This window comes from Pteronotus mesoamericanus, unplaced genomic scaffold (assembly GCF_021234165.1).
Source record: "Pteronotus mesoamericanus isolate MK-2021 breed Mesoamerican mustached bat unplaced genomic scaffold, CSHL_Meso_final scaffold_85, whole genome shotgun sequence".
NCBI lineage: Eukaryota > Metazoa > Chordata > Mammalia > Chiroptera > Mormoopidae > Pteronotus > Pteronotus mesoamericanus.
Window position 1 is genome coordinate 72,383,256 of NW_026555329.1, and position 27,956 is coordinate 72,411,211.

At 45.1% G+C, this 27,956-nt stretch overlaps 1 protein-coding gene across 1 annotated transcript in view; it reads right to left on the reverse strand.

Moving 5' to 3' along the window:
- Positions 1-27,590, reverse strand: part of DGKI (diacylglycerol kinase iota) — a 379,645-nt gene extending 352,055 nt beyond the window's left edge. Inside the window, 2 exon segments of the mRNA XM_054564265.1 lie at positions 27,206-27,518; positions 27,521-27,590. Coding sequence (XP_054420240.1) covers positions 27,206-27,518; positions 27,521-27,590 — 383 coding nt within the window.
- Between the last annotated feature and the right edge of the window lie 366 nt (positions 27,591-27,956).

The window sequence follows — 27,956 nt, forward strand, 5'->3', positions numbered from 1 at the left end:
GCGTTACGCTACCACTGCAGTCACGGTTTCCCAAGCCCGGGGCTGACGTGGAGGCCGGGGCTCACCGTATCTCCCCTCCTAACCAAAGTGTCCCTCAGGTAAGAGCACCCTGCTCATCAGCTTGGACCTCTCTGGGTCACAGGACACCCTAACTAGGGTAGCATACTCCATGTCCTGCAATGCGCCAATCTTCACTAGTAACTCTTCTAGGCCCACCAGCTACCCACCCCTGATTTCCATCTGACCTGGCATCTCTATTTTGGGACACACAGTTTGAAACTCCTCTAATCCATAATCTACTCAGATTGATTGCCATAAAGAGCATGTGTGAACACACACAGATCCCCTGAGGTCTTGTACCTCCTTAGCACTGCCACTTGCTGGATGTACAATCTCGGGAAAATCCTTAACCTTTCTCAGTTTCCTCATAGGTAGAATGGGAATAATCATGATGTCTACCTTCTGGGGTTGTTTGGGGGATTAAATGAGTTAATACATGCAAAATACTTAGAACTAAGTCTGGAATACATAGCAAAAATAAATGTTAACTACTATTATTATTTCAGCACCACAGAACCTGCACCCAACCTGCTGTGTGCCTCCACCCAGAACCCCCTGATATCAAATTTTTCCATGCATTTGCCTATATTCCTGACAATATTCTAAGTTTGGGGGGTAAAGCAGCAAACAAGTCAAAGACCTCACAATGTTTATATTTTAGGGAGGAGACAAATAATGAAAGTAAATAAATACGTAATATAATATCAGGTGATATCAAAAGGCACAAAGGAAATAAAATAGAGTTACACAAAAGAGGATGATAGAGAAGATGCAAATTTTTCTGACAGATGGGTGGGCAAGCCAGCCCACTGAAAAAGTAAGTTTTGAGCTAAGACCTGAATGATAAAAGCCAGACAAACTGAAAAGATCAAAAACAGGGCTTGGCACTGTTGACATTTTGGACCAGATAATTCTTTGTTGTGAGGGGCCATCCCGTGCACTCCAGGATGTTTATCAACACCCCCAACCTCTACCCACTAGATGCCAGTAGCATCCCCGAAATGGTGACAAACCTACCCTCACTGAATAATACTGAAATGACAACTTTGCCACCATTCTAGTCTCATTCCTTGACCCAACCTGTCACTTATGTTCCTAAATGATCAACTCACATTTGATTTTCTATACAATGACGTCATTTCCCACGGTTATATCCTTGCTAACGTTGACCTCATGACCTCTGTGGAAGATCCTTCTCACCCCTCTTCAACTGAGTAATTCCTCCTCCTTCTTTAACACTCAGCTCAAAGTATCCCATTTTCTCATTTCAAGTGGATATCTCTATCATTATACTATATATACCTTTATTAAATACAATAACATTTTAATTATCTATTTATCTATCTGCCTCCCCCTACTACTCTCCGAGATTCTTCTGGCCAGGGAATGTATCTTGTTTGTTTGTGTTTGGTGCCTAAGACACACACTGGGTGCTTGACACACTCTAGGTGCTTAAAAAATGCTTGTTAAATTAACCACTGTACCCTGAAGGATATTATAATTGCTCAGACCAACAAGATATATATATACAGATATAACTTTCATATAATACTGAAAATGACAGGTGACATAAGAGAAATAACAGTGTTATTAGAGTTCAGGCTCAAGAAAAACTACTTTTCCACTGAGTACTTTACTCATTTGCATAGAACGAAGTCAATGGTGGATGCTGTTAAACTGCAACGCCCCTGCCCTCAATGTAACTCCGCAGTCACAGACTATGGTCATAATTTCACTAGTGATCAATCAATAAAGGCCTCACAGACCAGATGTGAGGATGTTTGTGGTGCACACTGCCCATCACTCCTACAGGAGAACCGACTTGCAGGCATATCAGGCAGATTATCTCAATGCAAAGAGCCCCAGGAATGCAGGGGACCCACGCTGTGAGTCTGAGTGATACCAGGGCTGCAAGGTGCCTTCTGGTGTCTTTCACGCCCTGTCTGAGCTAGCACATCTACTAAGCTGTATTCCTGTACGTGTGTGTCCCAGGTCTCTCTCCCCATGGCAGGGATGGCATCAAAGAGGGAGCAAGGAATTACCAGCTGTCCACAACGGGCGTCTGGGCCTGCAACGAGTGTCTGTGTCCGCAACAAGCGTCTGTGTCCACAAGGAGCGTCTGTGCCCACACCGAACCAGCTGGTCCGTATTTCAAATCTCCCTCTCGGCTTCACCCATGTTTGCCAATCAGACCACCAGTGACATTGTCTCAAAGCATGAGAATCAAGCCACCTATAAATCATTTGTTCCTTTGGTTGCAAAGATGAGGTAGGGACTGGAAAGTACTTTGAGAAGACGGGCAGGACAGTGAGCTAGGGAGTCTCAACACAAAATTGAAGAAATACACCCAAATCAAAAGCAAACAGGCAACTCGAAGATTGGGAACTGCTCTGGAGTTGGGCCAAGATGTTCATCATGCGGTTCCAGAAAAGAATATTCCCCTGGGCTCTAAAGTTCAACAAGCATAAACTAACACTTGGGAGTCCAGGAATGTGTCATCAGCCATACAAGTGCATTCCTAGAACAACCCAGCTGGAACATTCAGCTGAAGCTTTGTGCGTTTGTACAGTTGTAATTCACTAAATTAGTTCCTGCACCACTGTTTTTTGCATATATTCCCACCTTCCTACCCCTACTCCCACCAGATTCCTACTCCAAATATGAAGCAAAACTCAAGAAGAACTCAGCACAAGTGTACTGCACAAAATTCATGCACAGATAACTTTTATTTCCATGTTTGTTGATAGCTAATAATACAATAAGAAATAACGCTCAACTTGAAAATAACATTTTTCCCTCAAATGCCCTAAACCACATAGCAAAGTTATTATCAAATAAAACTTGTTTTAAAAAAAAAATCCTGCCAGCTGCACAGAAGTGAAATTTTCCATTTGACATGGGGCAATCCTGAAGCACAGACAGGTCAAGTGCTTCAAGTCAGGGTCAACATCATGATCAAAGGCTGAAACAAGACTTGGGTATTTAGATTCCAACTCAACTCAGAACCCAGCGCCCCAAGCCCTGCTTAATATAGCTATTGAGTCCAGCCCACATTTAAACACCTACTCACAGACGTTACACCAGATAACACTCCTCAACGAAGCTGTGTTCCCAGACCCACATCTTTGTACCCACACAGAGAATTCAAGGAGTTCAGGCTCCGAGGGATCTTAAAGATCATAGAACCCAGCCTCCTCATTTAGCAAAGCATCACAATGCTCTACAGCCCACCTCAATTCCTGTCACTGACAAGGTGAGGTCCCAACTCACTGGGTGGCAAACTGCAGCCTCCGTCACCTGACCCGGTCTAGTTCCAGACCCTCAGCCTATCAGTGCACCTCACACCTGCACCCTAGGATCAACAAACAACCTGCTTTTTCTAGAATACACCATGCTTCTGCAAACCTCCATGACTGCGCTGTGACCTCGCAAAGGCACACCTCCGGTCCTTGAACAATGACCTGTTTGAATGTCACCACCACAGGAAGGCATTCTTGGACCCTTTCAGAGAGCACTATTGCCCCTTCCTCTGTCATCCCATGACACTTCGTACATGCCTCTGGCATGGTGCATTTCTCATCACATGCAAATCTATGTTGCTTGTATGGCTGTCTTCTCCCACTGGGAGGTTAGCCCTTAAAGATGGGGACTCTATTTCATTCCTTTCTCTCCTCTTGGCATGTAGGCTCACCCTGTGAGCTCTTCATAAAGTCAGAGGAAAATGAGATAAGTGGGAGAAAAGGTAGAGGGTGCTGAAGTCAGAGAATTTCAGAGATTTGCTCAAGATCACCCAAATGGACACACAGATTCCACACGAGGGGCCCCGGTCACATTCTGTCCTCCAGACCAGGTGACACAAAGTCACTTCGCTACTTACACAACATCCCACATCCCTCCGTTTTCTCTCCAGAGTCTCTGGTTCTGAACACAGTTCCCCACCCACAGCTCTGCCACATCTCTGGGAGGACACTTCCCAGCAAAGATGGCTGGGAGAAGGCTGAACCTTCCGGGAACAGAGGAGAGAGACAATGAGGGCACTGAGGTGAGCAGTTTAGTGAACGAGGGTCTTCCATGCAAGACTGGTGGGCAAACGCTCAGCAGGAACAGGTATGTTTCCTTCTCCCAGCAGTTGCTTCTGGAGCCACCACCGAAATCCCAACCGCTGAACCTTCCAGCACTCCAAGCCTAAGGAGAGAGTTTCTGGGGGCTGTGGGTCTTCCCGGCTACCTCTCCAACGTTTGGGAAAGCCCATGCCTAAGCTCCGCCTCTCCTGCCTCCAAGGAAAGCCAGCCAAAAAAACGAGCCAAGAGATTAGCCAGCTGGCAGCAGGTCCGGGGATCAGGCTGGGTGAGCCCAGAAGGACTCCAGGCACCGTGCAAGGGCCTCCCCTGGCCGGGAGTCAGGCTCCCCAGCCTGCAGCCAGCCTCCTGTGAAAACGTCTTAGCAGTCACCCTCCCCAGGGGCCTAGTCCAGAGAGAGCAGCCCCTCCCGAGCTGCTGCCAATTTGCACTCATTAGCAAGAGCCTCTCCCAAGTGACAGCCCCTCAGAAATCCCAGACTGAGCACCCCATTGGTGCTAAATGAACTCTGGGTGTGCGGGGAGACTGGCAGCTGAGCTGCTAGGAGAATGACAGGGCCCAGGGCTTCCAGAAAACCAGGAGAGCACAGGCTACAGGCAGAAGACAGAGAAGAACACTGTGTCTGGCATAAACCAGTGGCTCACGGTCAGGGGGGTGCTGAAAATCAAACGGATATTTTGAAACTTTAGTTGATGCTCACAAGGCAAATGGTGAGCTGAAGGAAGGCAACCGGATTGTGGCAGACGGCCAGAGGGAAGTCACAACAGGTCTCTCCTCTACCTGGTTGCTTGAAAAATGAAGTAAAATTGCCCATCCCTTTCCATGTCCAGAGAGAGTGTTGGGAAAGAAGAAATGCACACAAAACTCTTAGAAGTCCCTAAGAAGTAAAGATGAACTAAAAACATTAATGCCTGGTCAAAAATTCTAAAGAGATACTCTGACTTGTCAAATTTCCTGTTGTTCTTACTAAGGAAGAACAGAGTGAGCAATTTGCAGTCCACTGTGGTGAGCTGGACACATGCCTCTATGCCAACTCCCTGCAGAAACTCCCACTAAAATGAAAGTAAAGGAAATAAAAGACAGAATTTGGAACTGGAAATGAAGTGTACTTGGGAGGAAGATGCAGTCCAAAGGTGGCCTCACACCACAGAGCTCCAGGGAAGCTCGGAAGCTGGAGGCACCGGATGACGCTGATGGTACAGGTGGGAGAAGGGGCCGAAAAGAGGAAGAAGCATTTCTGGAGACTCATTGGATGCCCATCCTGAGGAGCCTGGTGGTTACTCCTGACACACTGGAGAGTTAGTTTCTAAAGAAGCTAAACTGGAGAGGAACTAGAAAACACCAACCACAACTGGGTTTGAGGAAGAGATCTTCTACGGAAAGCAGAGACCTGCTATGAAAATCTACACATTGAATAATAGAAATTCCAGCCACAGAGAAATAACAATTGGGTGTAAACCTCTTCAGAAGAAAATAGAGCATTATTCTAGAAGGACTGAACAGAAAATATTAATGTTTAGGAGGTTCCCAATACAATAAAGCAGGTCCCTAACCAGTCACTCCTTAGTGAATCTTAATGTTCTAACAAGTCCCAAGCATGTGCACACATGGAACTGCTGTTCAGCCTTTGGGGTCTCTCTCTTAAATATGGCTGGATCATCAGTCTCCAACATGAAAAGAAGATACTAACATAAAGAGAAAAAGAATTCGAAGAAAGCAGAGTTAACAGAGGGTGAATAAAATGTCCAAAAATTATCATTAATATCCTCAGAGAAATAAAAGATATTAAAACCATGAAATAAGAAAGGAGTGCTATAAAAACAAGCACTAGAAAACTAGCAAGGGCTCTTAGAAATTAAAAGTCGGATCACAAAAGTTAAAGTACAATAAAAGGATAGAAAATAAATAGGGAAATGCCCCCCAGAAAGCAGATAAAAAGAAAACTTTAATAGAAAATATAATTAAAGAAATATTCCAGTAGATAAAATAGCCACACAATATAAATTTTTTAAAGCAGCTGGTAAAATGAAGGGGAAGAAGATATTCTCCCCTACCCCCCAAATTATAATAGCAGAAAATTTCTTAGAGCTGAACGTTTTCAGATGGAAGGCATTTAAGAAGTTCCCAATGCCATGATTATATGTGCCATGCTAAAGCACATCAGTTCTGAAATTTGTAAACAGTACATATAAAAAGAAAATTTTTCTAAACCACAGAGAAAGAAAAAAAAAATCAAGTTATTGAGAATCAGAATGGAAATGGCGCTGTCAACTGCAACTGTGGAAGCAGAGAAGCAACAGCGTGATGCCTTCACCATTCTGAGGGGAAATCATTTCCAACCTAGAACTCCATACCCTGAAAAACTCTCAATCCTGTGTGAAAATAGATAAAAAGGTATTCTCAGACATGAAAAGACTCAGAATATCCCCCTCCTTTGCACCTTTTTTGAGGAAGCTACTGCAGGATGTGCCCCATATCCTTAAAAAGTTTTTCAACTTGGTCATCTAAAAATATGATGAAAGTTCCTAGGGGAAAAAAAAAAATCCAAAACTGTGGTACTGTTGTTCTTGAAATGCTGGTGTACACCCCCAAACTATGCATAAACCAAAAAAGAACTCTAGGAAATTTTAAAGACTCAGGGGTTCAACTATGGGAAATAGCAATGAGGAATCAAGCAAATGGGAAGAACGAGATCTGTGCTACAAACCGGTCCAGAGGGGGCCGTGAGGAGGGGATAAATGGCGACGGGACAATATACAGATGATGCTTCACGGACTTGTACCCCTGAAACCTCAGTAATTTCATTAGCCAATGTCACCCCAATAGATTCAATAGAAAAAGAAGGGGCGAGGTGATGGAGAGAAAAGGAAGGTTGTCTACACAAAAAATAACAAAACTGACGCATTATTTCATGTGTTTAAATGTAATAGAAGATTTATGGTTATGCTAAGAAGTTTGTGGAAGAATTAAAAATAAGCTCATATAAAAATAAATTTTTTAACGAGATCAATAAACGACACACTGAGGGGACCACTTTGTAAAGTGTATGATTGTCTAACCATTGTCCTGTCCACCCGAAACTAATATAAAATAATACTGAATGTAAACTAATTGAAAAGTAACATTTTAAAAATGATAATAATAAAACGAGACTAATAATAATACAAGAAAGGAAATGTCTTCAATAACACATTGGGTTGCTCGGCTACAAATGAAATTTAAAACATTGCTATTATAATCATTTATGAAAGATTTCAATAAAATTGTGAAATAAATGTATGGGAAAGATGAAAGAAGGGACATGTGCTGGTGGGATAAAACAGAACTAAATCCTCACTTTCTCATGGGAAACAGTGCGAACAATTGCAAAGCAGCACTTAAATATGAATGTGGAATCCAGAAGGAAGAGCTAACATATCACAGCAGCTTTGGGGAAACAGAAGGTTGGGAGAGAAACAGAGAAGGGGACTTTAGGGTGTTTTGTAAGCTCTGTGGTTCCAGTTAACCATGATCTATGCTTTAAGCCAGGCTTATATGTTACTTTGATTAGATAAGCATTATATTTAAAAATTAAAACAAAATACTGGTTAATTCTCACATATCCGCGTTTGCAGATCTCCAGAATGATACTGATCATTAGCGAACACCGGCTCCAGAGCTGTTTTGAAGAAATGTCACAACCCCGAGAAGTCCGCAAGGTCTGCAGGTTATTCCACAGCAGACAGCACACATATGACCTCGCATGGTGGTGGCATTAGCAATATTTTGCATGGCTTTACAATTTACAAAGTGCACGTCTCATTCCATTCAACCTCAACAACCCTACTGTATAGTAGGTATCAGCAACCTCCTTTTTCAGAAGAGAACACGGGGGTCAGAGAGAGTGGCACACAAACAAGCACACTCCGCCTACGCACACATGCGCACACACCTGCCCCGCCCCCACACCTCACCTTCCACACACACACTCGGGAGTAGGCAATACTATTCTTTTAACACAGGTGGATGGTGACCCATTAACAGACTTGTTTTCTAATTTTATTTATGCCTCTGTCAATCTAGGGCAGTGAGAAGCAAATATTTTCGAATGAAGGCTGTCAGGGGAAAAATTGCACTTGGCATTTTTTTCATTTAAAACAAAACTGACTTACTGAGTGACATGGGAAAAAATATGTCATCCTGCATCTTAGAGTTTAGTATATCGAGTAGAATTATGATATTGCTTGGTAGTCTCTAAGTTATGAGTAACTGGATTTGGTTGAAAAGGGGATAAAGGGAGTTTTCTAATCTTAATACTGAAATCCATTCGTAGGCTGTCGTCCAACACCAGAAGGGTCCTGTGGGTCCGTGGGCCCAAGGCTGCCCATCATTCTGGGTGGCCTTGAACCAAGATCCTCTTCCTTCCTGCTTCTTAATATTACTTTAATCTCAATGCTTCTCTCTCTTCTACCCTAGTTTTCTCTATCTTCCATTTATACGAGAAAAATGATGCTTTTCTAAAATGCAGGATGTGAGCCCGCTCTCAAGCAAAGCATTGCAATGGACATAATGCAGGAAATAAGTGTGGCAACATCCTAATCCTTCAGGAACCAGCATGAAAGCCAGGAGACAGAACTGGCCGCGCTCACTTTGCACCGCAGCGCTGCACTCCGCTTGCCAAAGGTTAGGTCTGAAAAGAGGGCGCAGTTTGCAGCTGAAAGCAAATCTTTCCTCACTGCAAAATCATCTATTTCTATGAACTGGCCCGGCCAACCTCTGTTCATGTAATGGTGTTAGACAGTAACACAGGCTTCTGACAGTGAACAACGTTTAAGCTGCTCGACTACTATTTTCTAATAAATTCAGAACACATAGTTCTTCCGTTAATTTGTTCAGTGATTTCTAGGTATTGGAATCTGGAAAAAACTTTCCACTTCATTAAAAACATTCCAATGGTGTGATATTTTGGGAGTTTCTCCAAAGAGATTAGCAAGAAAGTCCTCAGCTCAGAGGCAGGCCATGTTCCCACGTTTTCTAGGGAGCTGCCTGCTTAGAACATAGGACAATGTGGTTCAGCTCAAGTGTTAACTAATGACATTAAATCGAACCATGCAGTACCCAACTTTATTTAAAAATAAGTTGCATGTTCAGACTCTGAGACTATCTCACATTCTCCTCACTCAGTCTTTCCCCAGTCCTCTTGGATTTGAGATTCGCCCTCCTTTCTCTTGCCTTCCTTCCTCCTTCCTACTGTCCTCAAGGCTTGAGCAGAACATGGCTTCAGACCACCAGGCCATTTTATGCCCTGGGGGAGGGAGGATAGCTCCTGTCTCCTCTGCACGGTTTGGTGGCAGAGCAGGGAGGAGGTGTCACTTCCGCGGTAATAACAGAGACTCCAGAATAAGTGGAAATGGATCCAGGAGAAGCAAGGTCTTCCTCACGTTGGGTCCAGAGCATCACCTCTCTTCCCCAAACCTCCAATGGCCCACTGTTAACTACAAAATCCAGATTCTTCTGATGGCATTCAAAGCCTTCTGTAATGAGCACTTCACTTACCTTCCCTGGCCTACTCTTCCACTATGTATCTCTGGGATCAAAGAAAAAGTGTTCCGCAATTCACGCTGCTGCCCGAATACTTCACAGAGCCCAGCCACCACGGCCTTTCTCATGCAATGCCTGCTGCCAGCACTGGGTCCCATCCTCACGCTCCTTACGCCCGTCACCTATGCCCCATCACCTCCTCTTGAAATCCTACCAGTCCTTCAAAGTCCAACAAACTCCTCCCAAATGGAATTAAACTCTCCGACCCTCTTTTGTGCTCCGAGAGCCCGGAGGTGATCACGTGCATCACTCCATGCCTGCCGCTCGGCTTTGTTCAAGCTTCTGATGCCTAACAAGTATAGAGTAGATAGAACCCCTAGTAAAATTCCTTTATACGTGGGTTTCTAATGTAGTGGAACCTACTTAAAGCCCTCCACTCCTTCAAAATAGTTAAATGATGGATTTCGGGGAGATTAGAGGCCAATGAACTGTGTTCTGAAATTCTGTTTCTAGTTTTCCATTTAGAACTTAGGGCGTGTTTTCTTTGCTGAATCAATGACATGCACAAATCCACCTAACTATCCCAAAAGATCTTCTTTCTCTCTTCCCTCTGATGTCGATGCCCTTCTACTGGGCTCCCCCACCCTGTCCCTTGAACATACCTCCCTCTTTGTAAGTATTCATCACTCTGATTGTTACAGGTCAATTCTTTGCCCCTCTCCCTCATTAGACCATGAATTCTTGACAACAAGGACTCCTATTTCTCTTCTTTTTCTAGCACGTGGCATGCTATTGGCATGTCGTAGGCACTCAGTATGTTTTCTTATTTGTTTCCCCAATGTTATAAGCAATTGGAGCAATTTTAAAGTAAAAATCATCCATTATTTAACTTTGGATTTCTCACCAAGGACTTGAAATAATGCTTTGAGCATATAACAAGCGAATATTCCATAACTATTCTTACGAGATAGGTGAGTTTTTACCCAGGGGACTGCTCATGTTAAAAAAAAAACATAGGTGAGAGGAAAAAATGGCTCTCCCACCATGCTTTTTCTTTTAAGTACTTTTTTCCAATTTTCAACACCAGGACTTCAAAGAGAGCACTCGGTGCATGGGAGAGCCTCCGAGACCATCGAGATTCATGTATTTCATTTCACATCTTCCACAGCTTCTCTCTTTTTCCATATCTCATCATCCTCGCAAATTATCTCACTCCCTTCAGAGAGGATGCACATTACTCAGGTTATTTTTAGAACACCCTTGTGTGCAATACTGGCAGTCCAAATCATAAGAGAGAATCCACACAAACTCACCAGGATTCTCTTGGGGCCTTGGCTTTGTCCTTGAAGTTTTTTTTCATAGCTTCCTAAGGTCTTTCCTTTAGGAGCCACATGAGCCATGTTAAAGGTTTAAGTCCAAGCATTCACACCTCCCTGGTGAATCTACAATAAATACTTATTAAGCATGATGAGAACTCCTGTTATGAACAAAACAGGGAGAATAATCAGCAATTTCTGTGATGCAGACACAACCTAAAGCTACACACCCTAACCCCACACCTACACCCTGTATCTTGAACCATGCCCCTCCCCAAATCTCAAGAATCTGTTGATGCAGAAGCAATAATATTCTTTCCCTGCCCTTCACTCCACCCCGCAAAGCAACTACCACCAGCTGAGCTTAGATAACAAAACAGCCAGTCTACCAAAAATCTATGAAACATGTTCCCTTCTGCACCAAGCTCTGTACATTTGGCAATGTAGGGGAAGGTGCACTTTACAAAAAGAAAAGACAGACTCTTGTCCTCATCCTTATGGAAATCAGTCGCCACTGTGGTAAGGAGGGAGAAACTCATGACAAGCTGGATGACAGAGGACACCAAGAGTGACTTTCCCATCTTCCCCGCCTCTAGGCCTCTCTCATTCCTAGTTGGACCTCTAAAGTGTACCTTCTTAATTAGGGAAGTGGACTTCTTAATTCAAGAACTGTATCATCCAAGTGTGTAATTCAAGGATGACTGGCTAGAGGTTTCGGTAGGGTTGATAAGCTAGTATCGTGACACTAATCCCTCAGAGCAGTCCTTTCCAATAGAACTTTCCACAGAGATGAGAATGTTCTATACCTATGTTGTCCAAAATGGTGGCTACTAGCCACACATGGCTGTTAAGTAATTAATGTGTGGCTAGTGTGAATGAGGAACTGGATTTCAAGTCTAATCTATTTAGTTAGTTTTGATAGGCACATATGGCTAATGTCTACTGTATTGGACAGCACAGCCTTAACACCTAAAACAATAAAATGCTATCCTCTGAACTAAATAAGTAATCATGGCCACCAAATATAAGTGTAGCCAAAGTACAGATCGATTTCTTCATTGGGTCTGTGTCAACCCACTAAAGGAAAGTTCACCGAAACCTCTCGCACAAACAGATTCAGCTAGTTCTAGAAGAGTGACCACAGGTATTTCTCTATCAGCAGAAGGGTCAAGGGGAGGGTAGTGAACTGCAATTAAAAAAGAGCTCGCCTTTCCCTATTTAGGAAAAGAAGGGAGAAAGGGTTGAAGAAAGGGAGGGCACAAGGGAGGGGGGAGGAAGGACTTTTGAACATTCTAGAAGAGTTTCGTGTCCGAAATAAATATGAAACCTGCCAAGTAAACATTAAGCCAAACTAAAATGACAAATCTTGAGTGAAATGGCTGCAACCTAAGCAGAACTTTGGAAACGTCATCAGTAATTGGTGGAATTGGCAGCCTGGAAATTTGGCTTTGGAATGAGTTTCACAGCAATTGGCCTGCACCCGTGCTAATCTATAGACTCATGGCAACCAATGGCCACAGCAAGGGAACTATTGGGTTAGCAAAAAAGTCCATTTAGTTTTTTCTGTAAAATAAAAGACACATTTTTCATTTTCATCAATAACTTTATTGATTTGGATATTCTGAGTATGTCGGCTCTCTCCCGCTAGTGGCTTCTAGTGGGTAGAGGCCAGGGCGCTGCTAAACATCTTCCAATGCGTAAGGCAGCCCCACAGTAAAGAATTATTTGGCCAGAATGTCAATAGTGCCCAGAAACTTCACAAAGCATTTTTGACACATTCGATCAGTCACAGCACCTTCTCCATACACTGCACAAATCTTCTTTTGCGTTTCAGCTGCATTTTTACCTTTCTTGAAATAATAAAGCATAACACGCCAAAAATATTGCATATCTTCTTCCATCTTCAAAATTAAAATGGCTGCACAAAAATTCACCAATTTTGATAAGCTTTTTTAAATGCACACTGATATGACAGCTGTCACAATACAATCTAACAAAATTGTTTCAAATGATGTTAAAGGCAACTAAGCACTGCTAAAGCCATATATGGGGGGAAAAAATTAAGCAAACTTTTAGGCCAACCCAGTAAGTCCCACAGAGCCATACCTATACCTGTGAAGGTCGTGCCTTGCCCAGGTACCCACAGGAGGGTCAAGGAGACTGAAATTCAGCCTGAGTGCCACCCACCATATGCCAGATCCTGGCTGTGAGGCAGAGAGAACTCAAAAAGTAAGTATGGGAGGATTTTTGTTCATTTGTCCACCCAGACCTGGGACCTGTTTCTAATTCAAACCAAGATGCCATACGTGCTAGTGGTGGCCCTGATTAGACAACATTTTCAGTTTAGTGCTCAATTCATGTGAAGAAGACCATGAATAAACCAGCAGGCTGTCAAATTGGAAATAGCCAGAAAAGGGAAGGTGATTACATATCACCTTTAGATAAGGGTTAAGTGAAGAATGGAAAAGGAGAGAGTTCAATATACAAGAAATACCTCACTTCAAAGAGTTGAAGACCTCTCATATAGAAAAAGGAGGAGGGTTATCCTGAATATTCCCCAGAAGGAAAAAGGTAATACCAGCAGGTAAAAAATGAAGGAGTGGGTCTGGACCCAACATGCAGGCAGCGTGGTGTAAGGGCGGAAATGCAGGCTTTGGGTGACGTGGGGCTGCACCTGAACCCTGACTCCATCAATTCACAGCTCTGTGACTTGAAGCAAATTATGTCCCTCTGTGAGAGTTTAATAAAAATAACTAACTTGGGAATTTCTGATAACGACATAAGAGACCCACAAACAAGGAGGCACAAAGTACCTAATTCGTGCCAAATACTCACGAAACGCTTTCATCTTCCCGTAACAAAAACTTTCTAACAATTAGACCCGACCTGACCGAACTACCTCCCTAAGGTAGCCAAGAACTCCTGGCACCGAAGACATTCCCCGGTAGAGGCTGGGGGACCACTTCCCAACAATATGTTATCACTTAGGTTTTTTGTTGCTCTTGTTCCTAGTAACAGAAACCAACCCCGATCAACTTAAACAAAAAGGAAGTTTACTGGGAAGATGTTGGATGGTTTACAATCCGTAGAAAGGCTGGTGATCCATGCTTGGAAAAGACAGGAACCAGGTCGGCAGGAACTGTCTGACCAGGGCACCGCTAATGGATATGAACAAACTGACACTCCCTTCGACAGTCCTTTAAGAGGTCAAGTCCAAAAGAGTCTGGGTGTCCAAGCTCAGGCCACATGCCTTCAGGTGGCACCAGAGCAGTGAGAGGAAGCCACCTACTACAACTTCCCAAGACCTCACTGGCTTCCACGCAGAGCCAGGCACTTTGCTATACAATCCCACAAGACGGCACGCCACAGTTAGGGCAGAGCTAACTTCCAGAAGGAAAACAGGATATATTGATACATTTTTATACTGGGATATAAAACAGGGTCAGACTTAAGTGCACCAGCCAGGAACTTCTCGCAGCCTTCCAATCCTGGCTTCACTGCTCGCTGGCTCTGCAGCCCTAAGATATGACTTCATTTTCCTGTGCCTCAGTTTCCTCTTCTGTAAAACTATAGATAGCGACAGCACCTAGCTCATGAAGTTGTTGTAAGAATTGACATAACGTATGTAAAGCACTTAGCACAGTTCCTGGCACATATAGTAAGGCCTCGATCAATGTTGCTGTTATTATTAGTAATATTACTATTAATAATGCTGAAGGTGTACCGTTGAACATGTCCCAGGGAAGCTTCTCCTGAGAGACCCTGAGGATCTTGCTCCTCTGTAGCGTCAGGCCAGGAAGGCAACAGTTTCCCAGCCCTCTCCTTCCCAGCCCTCCCGACTTGACTTCGCACGCAGATAATGGGTTCCTGTAACGCCAGGACTGTTTCACCAGCGCTATCGTGAGTAATCGTGAGCGGTGCACAACGAAATCTGTGAGAAGCGCTAATTGCTGGAGAGATGCTAATAACAACTGTACTAACGAACCTGACGCCACAGAGGGAATAACCATTCGCCATTTGTGGATTCATCCATGTATTATTTCTCCCGAACATTACTTTTAGTTCCAGAAAGAGGTACTTTGCCATCAATGGGAGGGCGATTTACTGGAAGTTAAAGACCAGCTTCCAAGCATCCCATCTGGTCCCAGAAAGAGGTACCTCCTCTCAAATGGCTTGGGGAGGAGGACTTGGGGAGAGGTGTTGTGCGATGCACTCTTGGAAAACAACAAATTTTGCTCCCTCCCCAATTCCCATGAAGCAGTGCTCTGAAGAAAATATGTTTGTCTGGGTATACTGTTCCCCACAGCTTGCGTGAGCTGGCACAGAGATGGCGGAAATGCCTTAAAAGGCAGGGGTGGGCTCCCACACACCGATCACGCCGCCTTCAAAATTAATGAGAGTGCAATCAGAAAAACAGCTCACCCGACAGCTTTGTAATCTGACGGCTCCCCTTTAAAGCCCATGCTTATAGGGACATGACATACATGTCTTCCGCTATACTCATTCCCTTTTTCGTGATAAAACTGAACTCCATGACTTAGGCTAGCCTTGTACAGTATCTTCTTTCATCTTCAATTTTTAGGCCCTCCAGTCACTAACAAAATCTCAATATAATGAAATCGTGGCCTCAGCCCAAGTCCGGATTGCGCTCTCTACCATATTCTTCAAACACTTAGGATTCTGAATTATCCAGAGTGTTCCATTGAGATGTTATCAGTTAATGTCACATATGGCCTTAAAAACATACCAGTTCAGGTTTTCTGGAGATACTCCCAAATCCTTAAAACTGCGAGTAACCCATGCTTGCTGCTCACTCACAGTCGCAGAACATGGGAGTGTGGTTATTAGGTGCTCAGCTCTATTAAATTTTCTCCATAGAGTCAACCAATGTGTTGAGGTGCCTATCTCTTCCCCTAAACTCAGGGAGCCACAGGAGCACATGCTACAAGGAGATGCGAAATGCAGTTGCTGTAAAAATGAAATGCTATTCTTGGAATACCTATGTCATTATCCGAACTGAATCTCCTTTACAATGAAATGGCTGCTGCTTAGCAACTAATGTAAAGGAAGAGCCTGCCATTTCATTATCTTCTGTCCTCCCCAGTAGAAATAGTAAACATATGAGGGGGGACCCCCAAAAATTGTAATTTATTTATAAAAAACTGTATATTTATCCTTACATGCTTAAACTTCAATACCCTCCATCTGATGCAATACACCTGTCAAGACTTTTTTTCCACTGCTCAAAACAGTTTTCGAACTCGTTGATTTTGATGCCTTTTGGTGCTTCTGCCGTTTTTTGTTTCACCTCTTCCACATCGGCCAAATGTTTCCCTTTGAGAAGTTTTTTTATCCCAGGACACAAACAAACAAAAACATCTCTGGGGATGAGATAGGGTAAATAGGGGAGGTAGGGCGCAGGGGTCATGCTGTTTCTGTTCAACAACTGCTGAACACTCAGCGCACTGTGGGGAGGTGCGCTCGTAAATCACCCATCGCGAAATGCGCAAATGCACTGAAAGAGTCTTCAAAAAGAAGAAATTCACTGAAGCCAAACGCAGCCTCTCACAACAACGCCAGCTGGTGCACTGACACAGGTGGGTTCCTAGGACACTCACGCCTAGTGAGGGAAGTTCGTATCCCAAGGGCCCACCCTCCAGAAGATAATCCCATTTTGGGGTGGGTCCCCTTCATAAACCACCACACCGGTGGTTTCATATTGTCACCTAGAAATGGGAAGAGCAATGAAGATGACAATGAGGTCATCCTCCTTGCCAATACAATATGGGTTTGATAGGCCAGCCCGTGATTGATTCCCACTCTGCCCAGGGTGATTAACAACTGAGAAAAAGTCAAGTAAATAAAATTAATGAAAGGGAAATATTGCTAATTATCTTGCCACAGAGCCATGCGCAGAAGCGGTGTCCTGGAGTAAAAAGTACCTGGGACTCCTGATCCTTCCACTATAGGGCTATAAGCCGGGCTGGACCCCTTACTGGTGTGTGGCTTTGGGAAAGTCACTTGACGGAGGGGCCTGTTCCCAGAACTGTACAATGGCTATAGAAACAACACCTGCTCTACCTGTTGCCTAAGATTGTTTTGACAGTAAAATTAGATCAATTATGCAAAAGCAGTTTAAAACAGTAAAGCCCTAAAAGCATCGCACACATTTTTATTATAAGTACCTAAATTTAGTTTGTAATAACAGTTTAAGGAGTCTCCATAAATTTGTCTTTTCAAAAAATCCCTTGGATTTTGTTATAATTCCTCACTGGCTCATAGAAAGCTTCTGTTTTCATCTTTAAATAGCTTTGACGTTTATTTTTGAACTAGAAATTTATTTTGCTAAGAAATTCTGAAGGCTTTCTTCAGATGTGAAAGACTGACTCAGGTTTTTCAAATGATCTTTTGGAACTTTCTAGGTGTCCATACTGTACACATAATTATTTTTATGAATTCTGAAGATGTTGCTACGGAAAAACTTCTATGTACCTGCCGCCTGAACAGGCCCTGCCGTTACAGGTGAACGGCTCAGCTCTTCTAAGAATATTTTTGAAAGCAAATGGTGTTTGTTTTGCCTTTTCAGCCACATAAAGCACACATGCATCGGCCCTAGCTTCTTCACTGGACCCCGGGCCAGTGTACCACCACCCACCCTCTCTTCAGTTCCACTCCGATCACAACAAATCACAAGGTCAAGTGCTGGAGGTAGAACTTGACGGAGGCAGTGCCAGGCATATCCTGGCCCCAGCAAACTGAGTTGAATCCACGATCTCATGCAATGGAAACTTCATATAGTTTCACCAGGGGAAGCTCAGTCTTGGCCTCCCTCCAACTGCCAGGAGCACCTACTATTCACAGAGCTCAGCCCGTACCTGGACAGGAAAAGAATTCTTGCTCTCTAAGCCAATCGACCTTTGTGAAGCCTTTCTCTAGGCGCCAGGTTAGGACCAGCTGGGCCTACTACTATTGAACAACGAGGGTCTCTCCTCTCAAGGGGTTTTGATCTCATAAACCACTAGATGGTGAAAATATGGCTCTTTGCACACAGAAAGTGGACAAAGAATGAAAGAAGACCCAGAGTGAAAAGCTGCGCTAAGAATGCAATGGGCGAATCTAGACGCAGGTCTCAGCTCTGCCATTTAGTTAGTTTTGCGGCCTCAGGCAAGTTGCTTAAACTCTAAGCCCCAAAGTCCTTACCTGTAAACACACTAAGAGTCTCTACTTAATGGAAGGTTATGTCAGCAGGGTTTGGCACAGAGTGTGCATTTAATAAAATCAGAAGCTTGTAATGACACATTCACAAGTCGGTCGGTAAGTCAATTAACACTTGCAGTCTGAATTTGAACCAAGGGGAGATTTTTCCTTCTCTTAGCTACACTAGATAAAAACTGAGAACATACAGAGGTTGCTTTTGCTGCCTGGGGGATGGTTTATCAGAAGCCACTGGGAAGGGGAGCAATGCCATTTGTCGCTTCTTGGCCGGCCGGAAGGCCGCGGGGGCCTTCTGCGGGGGTTCGCTCTGCCAGGGAGGATGAAACCCTGCAGCTTCCGGGGTTCAACGTTTTTCTGCTTTCTGTCTAACTTTAGAGCCTGAGGACAGAGGTTCAAATGGAGGGAAACAAAACTATGCTTTAGTCTTTGCATTGAGACGGGGCCAACTTAAAAGGAAGAGACTCTTTTCAATCAGGCCCTTTTCTCAAAAACCCCTACAGGGAACGCTCTCTGTGTGAGAGGCAGTGCCTCAAACCCGGTCCTGTACAGAAGGACGATGTGAGAACACAGCCCTTTCAGTTTGAAGAACGCTCCAGAAGTTTGTCTCAAACCAATGCACGGATCCCTTTCCAACTGCTTCCCCATACATACTTATTATGTAAAGCCTTTTGTTCATCTTTAAACAAACTGCTTTCAAGTTTTTTTTAAACAAAAATTTATTTTTCCATAGAATTTGGACATCTTTCTCAGAGACAAAAGAATGACACATTTTAAAAATGTACTTTGGACCTTTCAAAGGAGTCCATTTTTCTGGCTATTTCCTGAAAAATCTATGTGATATGTGAAAGCAGCCGAACTGATTTCTCTTTGCCTTTTGAAGAAGAAAAACAGATTTCCTTCCTCAATACTCATTTCATAGTCCCCATCCAGCTTTATTTGTTCAACAAATATTTAATCATCACCTTAAATTAAAAAAAAAAAAAAATTCCGCCGTTTGGCCTAGTTGAGATAACTGATAGAATATCCCAGAAGGCCGAGCTTTCCATTTCTGAAATAATCCAGGACAGGTGGCATCTGGGAAGCTTTTTGCTCTGATTGCCAGGACACGGCAGCCAGCCATTGTCTACCGTACAAAGCAGACATCGGCAGCCAGGCCAGAGGAGAAATAACCTTTGTCCTGGAGTCCCTGGTGACAACTCTATTTCTAGTACCTCTGTCTTTATCCACTTATCTATTCCTGACACTGCAAAGCTCTGAGACCCCTGTCACCCACCCCTCCAGGTCTGGCTTCCTGCCCCCTCCCAGACGGCCTGCTGGGGGTGTGGCAGCAGCTCCCTGATTCCTCTGCATGCAGACCAGCCTGCTTTCACCGACCTTGGACCTTGGCCTTCTGTCTGCTCCGATTTCCAGAGCACTCAGAAGCCGCTTTCTCCTATTTGCTTCCTCTAAAGAGGGCCTGTTTTTTAATAGGTTTTGAAAAGAAAAGTACATGTTCTGTACCTTAATGAATGCCAAAACCTACAAATTAAATTTCCTAAGTATAGATTCATTTGCATATTATCTGAATAACTTTATTACTAGCTACCAACATCTGACCAATGTTCACTATTTTGAAGAATAAACAAATCTGCTCATGAACTGGACTTCAGTACAAAAGGCATCACTCTTAACAAACACACTCATAGCACTTACTTTGTGACAGGAAGCATTATAAGTATCAACCCTCAAACAATTCTGCTTGGTAAATACTACTACCTCATATAATTACCATTTTATAGATGGGGAGACTAAAGCATAAAGAGGTTAAATAACTTTTCCAAGGCCACACAGCAGGCAGAAGTGGCAAATTAAACCCAGGCGGTGGGGCTCCAGAGTCTCGGCTCTTAACCACCGCTCTGCTCTGCCTTTCCCGCAACTGAAGAGTAAGAATAATGAGATTTCACTGCAGTTGAGTTATTACTGTTTTAAGCTTTGAATGTTTCCCCCTCACCCAACCCAAGTCAGACCATTAATATTATAGTTTAACTCAGAATGGGTTCCTTATCAAAGCAATATTTATGAATCTGGAAACCATAAGGCAACTCCACTTGAGCAAAATACGTGAAGGTTAGGCACAAGAACTATGAAAGTCCCTGTCAAACAGTTATTGCCTTTACAAAACAGTATTTGCTCCATTTCAAAGGCTCACAGAACCTCAGGGATGGAGGGAAAGAACATTAAAATTCACCTGCAAAGGCCCATCTTCCCACCTCTACGCAGCCACAGCCTCGCCTTCAGCCTACACACGCACACCTGATGACTGATTCTCTCTGTTGTCACCCGAGCGGTACACATGCCCCCGTTCTTTGAACACTGCGATGTCAGGAAATATGCTGGCTCGTCATCAGGTGCTTTATAGGTTACATGAATAAAAAGTAGCTGGCACTTTTTCCAAGACTTTGTTATTGAGTTAAAAACAAAACAAAGGCCTAGCGCCAATAAGTCAACCAAGGAATTCTTCCTAAAATAACTTTTCCACCAACGACAATCAGATGAGTTGGAAGGAGAGTGAGTGAACTAAGTAACAGAACAGAGGCTGCTGGAGCCACCTCGTGCCGGCCGGACCGCGGTCAGGACAGATTCCAGGGACACGGGGCAGCCGTCCTCCTGTGTCTCTAAGTTCTAATCACAGGAAGAAGCTTCAACAGAAAATCCCCCGAGGAGAAAATCAATGATGCCCCTCGGAAAGGGATGAGATGGACAGAAAGGGAACCGGAGAGCTAATTAGTGCTACTCAGAAGACAAATTAAGGCTTTTTCTTTGACAAGCTGCAAATAGCTGGTTAAGTAAGAGCTTCTGCCATCCCTCCCCAGCTCCCGACCGCTGGCCAGCTGGCTGGTGCAGGTACTAGCTCAGGAATGTGTAACAGACACAGTCCTGGGCTGTTGGACAAAGCGTAAATGAGAAAAAAGGCAGAGGGAAGGAAAATCACAATTGAGATGGACAGGGAATGGGTCACAGTAGTAGTTTATTTTAAAAAGACTATTAAACTAATTCATTCAATAAATATCTATCCAACACCTACTGAGCAATAAGCTACCCAAGTGATAAGGTGCAATTTCTGTCGTCAAAGAAGCTACCAACTTAAGAGGGGTTAATAATATTTATAAAAGTTAACTCTAGCCCTGTCTGGTGTGGCTCAGGGGATTGAGCACCGGACTGTGAAGCGAGGGGTCACCGGTTTGATTCCCAGTCAGGGTACATGCCTGGGTTGTGGGCCAGGTCCCCTGTAGGGCGTGCGTGAGAGGCAAACACACATTGATGTCAGGGGGGAAAAAAAGTTAACTGTACCCATGGCACTGCACTGCTCAGTGCTTTACCTAAAGTAACTCATTTAATTCTCATAAGAAACCTCTAAGGTAAGTATCACTAATCTCTCATTTTAGAGATGAATATGCTGAGCCTCCAAGGGGTTATATCCAAAATCAACTAGAAGGTGCCAGGTTCAAACTCTAGTTTAATTCCCAGAAAAAGGAAATTCCAATTCAGTCTTAACACAGCTGTCTGAAAGCACCATCTGAGGACAGGGGAGGATCAACCACCTGTCACAGAAAGTGGACACTTCTGAGCTCAAGCCTAAAGAGGAGTTTGCCAGGAGAACAAGCCAGAGATGAATTATGGGAGTACTGTAGACATAACCGGGTGTTTTTATTTCTTTAATCTTCTGAATTGCCTTCGTTTGTTATGCCTTGTGATACGCATAATATTCCAACCAGTTCAAACAATTCCAACAGTTCAAAGAGCTCCAACCCATTCAGGTAATTTGAAATTAGTCCATTATTATAGTTATTTCAAGCAAATTAAATTTCCAAGAGAAAAAGCCTAACAGCTTAGATCCTGTTTCTCTCCTAACCTTCCTTCTTCAGCTATCTGCCGTAAGAAAAGCTCACACATTGTCTCTGAACTGTGGTAACTATTATCCTAAAACTGCAATTATAGGATCTCAGAAAAAATAACTAGGATCAACGTTACCAAATGCAAAATCATGTAAGAAAGCAAATGTCACAGCCCAACGTGTACGCACTGGTCCTTCCAGACGCTTCCCATCTTACGGAGCACGTGCCTGAGCCCACTTCAAGGACGCCTCAGGGCTGAATAGGGACTGGGTAGCCCAGACACCGGCCCCGAAGGCCACGGATGGTGCGGCCAGCCTGGGCCCTCACCAGGAGTCCTCATTTTCTCAGATTGCAAAGGAAAGGGTTCCAAAAAGCTAGCTCTAGTCTAAATTAATTTGGCCCTAGGTAGCAATGTCGCTGTGGCCGCAGGAAAACCGAACACCAGCAAAGCTCCCTTCAATTCCTCCATCCCCTGGTTCCACAGGATCCAATGCTGTCATAGGTCCACGTAAAAACCAAGCCCCTAAAAGTCCTTTAGAGCAGATTAAGTGCTCTGGACAGTGGTTCAAGCGCAATCACCTGTTATGTGTCTTGACTGAGGAAGTCTACACTTAGCCAAGTCCTAAGTAATTATATGTATATTTTTTAATCCTCCCCGGAGGATATGTTTATTGATTTTAGAGAGGAATGGGAGAGAGACAGGCAGACAGGCAGACAGACATCGATGTGACAGTGAAACATCGATCAGGTACCTCCTGTGTGTGCCCCAACAGGGGATCAAACCTACAACCCTTTGGTGTACAGGACAACGCTCTGACCAACTGCATAACCAGCCGAGGCCGAAGTAATTATTGAGGAAGGAAGCATTAACTTGGAACCAAAGTTCTTATCTGATCCTAAAGTCTAAATATCAGATGAAAACATAAAATTGATTTACAAAGGAGGATGCTGCATATTTATATTCAGAAGAAAACTTACCCTGCACACTATTGATTTCAGTGCAAAGGAGAACAATGTCTATGCCAGCCTACTTGGCTTTCAACATCCAAACTGTCTTTCTTCTAATCACATAAACTTGCTTTGCAGAACAAAACACAAATGGAAATACTATGTTCTTATCATCAACCTATAAAAAAATAACAGATACTTTTGTACCCAGTTGCCTAATCTAAGAAGTCTAATACTCCTTGCTGCTACTTTTATCTCATACCAAAAACTCCCTTTAAGGAGGGTCGGGTCTCACCATCCTAGTTTATAAGTAGAAACACTGAAATACAGACATCAACATGTCATAAGTAATGGCAACTGCCCAGGCCTCCTTCAGGCAAAATCCCACTGCATCATTCACTCTGTGGGGCTGCAGGAAGCACAGACAGGCTAGCTCCTCACTGGATCTAGGTTCATCTACACAACAGTTGTGTGATTTTTACTAGAAGGCAGATAAAACTCTAAGACAGGTCTCTTTCAAGAGATGGCAGGTGTCAAGTAGTTGGTTTTGTTCTCAGAAGCAAAACCAATCTCTTTTCTGATGATCATGAATTTATATTCATTTTTATTTCTGAAAGAGCAGAGGAGTTCCTTAAAATGATAGCGCCCAAGGGACACAGACCAAAGAATAAAGTATACAAGATATAATACAGACTGGCCTGATGTATATTGCAGAAGAGTGTGCATACTATATTACACACACGCAAGCATACACTTGCACACATATGGAGAGAGTTCAAACCAAAAATGAATGTTTAGGGAAGCATGATAGGGTCTAAAAAGAAAGTCATTTAGAGTCAGGTCTGGGTTTAAAGTCTGCCTCCTACCCAAGCTCTAAGCCTCAAGTTCATTTTCTATAAAACAGAAATAATCATAGCACAGCCTAGGACTGTCAGGAAGAGTAAATATGACAATATGCAATAGCACTTAGCACAGTACCTGGTACATGAAAGACAATAAACATCAGCCATCTCTCCTTCCCCTCCCCTGTGCGTCTCTAAAAGATTTTTTTTTTAATATTACTGACTTAAATGGGAATTCTTAGAGTGGTTTTAAAAAATCCCACACATACGTATCTGTTGCAGCACCATAATTTGCAAAGAAAAAGGAAGTAGTAATTTTAAGGGAAAAGTACCAGCTCATTTGCACTGCCTTCTAAAAACCTTCAGCTTTACAGTCTACAGAGACTATTTGCTCTAGAGGAGCAGAATCTGAAATAAAAGAAAAATTCTCGTGGGGAAAAAAAAAATGGCTTCCCTCCCCCCAAAAAAAAGCCAAGAAAGAAAAGATAATGAGGGGAAACCAAGGGGTACATATAAAGGGGTTTATTTTGCTTAACAAAGTAAAAGTCAAGCAAAATGAATAATCTGCCTCCAGAAACGGTTATTTAAAGGCTTTTTGTAAAGGGCTCTGGTTCCTAAAAAGACAGGAGTCACTGCATATGCCCACCCACTCCTCATTTATTTTTAAACCCTAGATTATATGTTCCTTAGCAACAGAAGGAGCAGATGAGACCCCCTACACACCCGCACACGCACACCCTCTCCCAAAGCCCCCTTCTTTCCTGTCAAGTGTCATTCTGCAAATATCCATGTTCTTCAAAAGATATTTTTGACCTACCTGCAAGTTTCCTCTTCCCCACCTTAAATGATCCCCCTTACACAAGCAGCCATACTTCACACTCTAACTGAACCCTTTTGCTTAGGCTCCTCTCTGTGAGGTCTTCCTACTCCTTCCATTAACTCCTAGCGGCCGCTGTCCTCAGATGGCCCAGGCGGAGGCGGTGGTCCTCACTGAGGAGCCAAGGCCTGACTCCAGCCAGCGCTACTTCTTCCTTACGGACCATTCTAACCCACCATCAAAATAACCTGACCCAGCTGCCCCGAGGCCTGAAGAATGGGCGCCAGGGAGTGGGTAGGCCACTGGCCATGACTCTAAAAGCAATAATAATAATGAAAATGGGGACACTTTCCAGATTACCCAGAACAAACGTGTGCCAGATGAAATCACCTACCTTTTCTCTGTCTTTCCCCTGACTTTGGGACCCCCTGGTCTTGTTTGGCTGGGCACGGCTTATGGGTTCAAAGATCAACTGTTTAGCCTTTAAGTGGGGGGTCGGGGGGAGGCAGCAATACTCAGATATTAGTGTATAGATGCCTTGCCAGAGGAGCCTGTTAAAAATTCCCAGTCCACAGAGAGTTTGATTTTGGAAGTCTGGGGTGGCGGGCATTTTTAACCAGCCACCTGAGGTGATGCTGATGCGGGTGGATTGCTGGATTGGAGACCTGACAGCCTTATTTAAAAGGAAATGATGTTCACAAAGTAGAATCTATTTTCTACAGAGGAGTCTACCCCTCCATAGAAAAATGCCGTGTCTGGGTCCAGGTCTACGTTTGCATGTACGCGCACTTGCACACTCACGTGTGACCATGCAGCCCCGAAAGCCGAGGCCGTGCACGGTACCCATTCCCAGGAGGGAGGCTCGAGAACGACCGCTGCCAAGAGGCAAGCTGGGTGATTTCCCTTGCAAACTCTGGCTTTGTAGCCGTACCCGGTCAGGAGGCTGATGGAAACCAGTGACACAGAAGCCCAGACCCACAGTGTGCTCCACGTAATCACCGCCCCCCTGCCCAGGGACAGTTCCTAAATAGGCTGAATGCAGCCCCTGTTCCCCGAAGGGCCAGGCGGGCCATCATAACTGGGGAGCAGAACTGCCTGTGCCCCAGCGCAGCTCCCTAGAGCTACTCCGCTCTCCACCGCCTGTCTAATTTTAGAAACCAGAAATATAAAGAGAAAGATCCAGTTGGTCCTGATCTACCGGAGCAACTAAAACAGCAAGTCTGGTGGGAAACTACCTCAATGCACAGCGAACAAAATGGACTCGGGAGACCCGGGGGGCAAGAACCTCACCGGGAAGACCGTTTTCAGAGTCGTCAGAAGCCGCCACTTAGGCGCAGGACAAATGCCCTCATGACTGGGGCATCCAGACCAGGCAATGCCTATGGGGATCCCTGTGATTCACATGCATAGCCCATAAATACAACACACACCCTCACAAACCCACACACCTCTGTCATCTGCTTTTGCTTACATAACAGCACATGGTATGACAGGCTTAATACTTTATATGGTTTTCTGGAAAGGACTGCTAACTCAAAAAGAGTAGGGTCATAAGAATGCTTTCACTGACCTCTTTTCAAGATATACTCCCAGCCCCAGCAAGTACACATCTTTGAAATTCTATGCTTATCACCTTGACTTTTGAAATTAACCAGCAGTAAGGGTATAGTCTCTGAAATTTTCCAAACCTCCCAATATCTTTCATTCTGCCTGGGGCTTGGGGGCGGGGGGTATAGGGCAGAGAACCTACTGCATCCTCATTACTCATTTCTGGATCCTGACACAATTGTTTGGGGGACTCCTTTATCGTAATGTGGTGGCCATTTACCCCACACTGTCCCTGTCTCACGAGTACAGCCATCCTCAGGGGCAAGCACGGCCCCATTCCCGCCTCCCTCCCAGCTTGCCAGCGGGCTCCCCAAGTCGTCTCTCTGGGCACACGTAGTGGAGAAGGAGAGAGCACGTGTACGTGTAACCCCATCGGCAGCTGGGTATCTACAGGCATGATCCACACGGACTCTTCCTTTATGGGGGATTTCTAGGCAGATCGAACTTCCAGAAGGACTTCTCTTCAGTATAGAGTTGTTCTTCCCTGCCCCTCAGGTGATGTCAAGTATCACGTTAGCGCCAGCAAAATCTGGAAGGTAGGGGGAGCGGTTGAAGATGACACCGGCTTAAGGACAACTTTGAGGACTTCTCTCAAGAAAACCAGGCATCTCTGCGTGTGGGAACCACCCCACCCCCCGCCCCACGTACGCGCGCGCATTTTTCTTCTTGTTCTGACCTCAGGGACTCAGTCTTCTCTCCTGTCACGAGGAAACCAGGCACGTAGCTGCCCTCCAGCCCAGAATGATGGGATGACAGGAGAGCACATCCCCAGAAGAGGGAGGTGGAGGGCGGGGGCTGAGAGCGAGCGAGTGAGAGCGAGGGCGCGCCAGGTGCCCAACTCCGTGGCAGCGCCCCTCCGCGGGAGAAGAGCGGGTCTCACGCCCCGCGGCGGCACCTGGCTCCGGTGCCGGGCTCCCGCGCCTACCTGTAAGAGACCTGCTTCCGGAAAGTTAAGTTCCTCAGCTTCTCCTCCAGCGCCTCGTCCTTCTCTTTCGGGCCGGCTGCCCCGGGCTCCTCCAGGGCAGCGGCCCCCGCGCCCCGCGGGTCCGCGCCGCCCTCGGCACCCAAGCAGCAGCTCCCGGCGCCGCTTCCGCTACTGCTGCTGCCGCCCGTCGCCCCCTTCTCCTCTCCCGCCGAGGAGCTGGGGTTCATGGCGACCGCTCCGGCGGCCGCGGAGGGAGGCGAGGCGGCGCCGCCGCAGAGGCCGGGCCGGCTGACGGCGCTGTCTGCGGCCGCGCTGCGGGAGGGCGAGCAGGTCCGCGCGCCGCTGGCAGGGGCGGCAAATGGCAGCCCCTTCCCGCAGCATCCATCCGCGGCTGCACCGCACCGGAGCATTGTGGGAAACTCCGTGCCTCCACTCCCCCTCCGCGACCAATCAGAGGCCACCTCCCTCTGCACCCCGCGCCCTCCCTAGGTAAACGCGCGCCCTCCAGCCCCCCGGCCTTTCCTAAATCGGGAACACGAGGCGGGGCTGAACTTGAACTCTGCCCTGAGGCTTCGGGCTACAGGAGCGAGAGACAGAAGGGGAAGGAGGAGCTTCTTCGCTGGGGACGTTGGGCGCGAACACGGGCGTCTGCGGAGCAGAGCGCCCGAGGGAAACTCCAAAGAAAGCGCGCCGCGCCCTGGATCCTGCACCCGGAAGCGGGGAGCGGGACGGGGCGAGCTGCCGGCCCCAG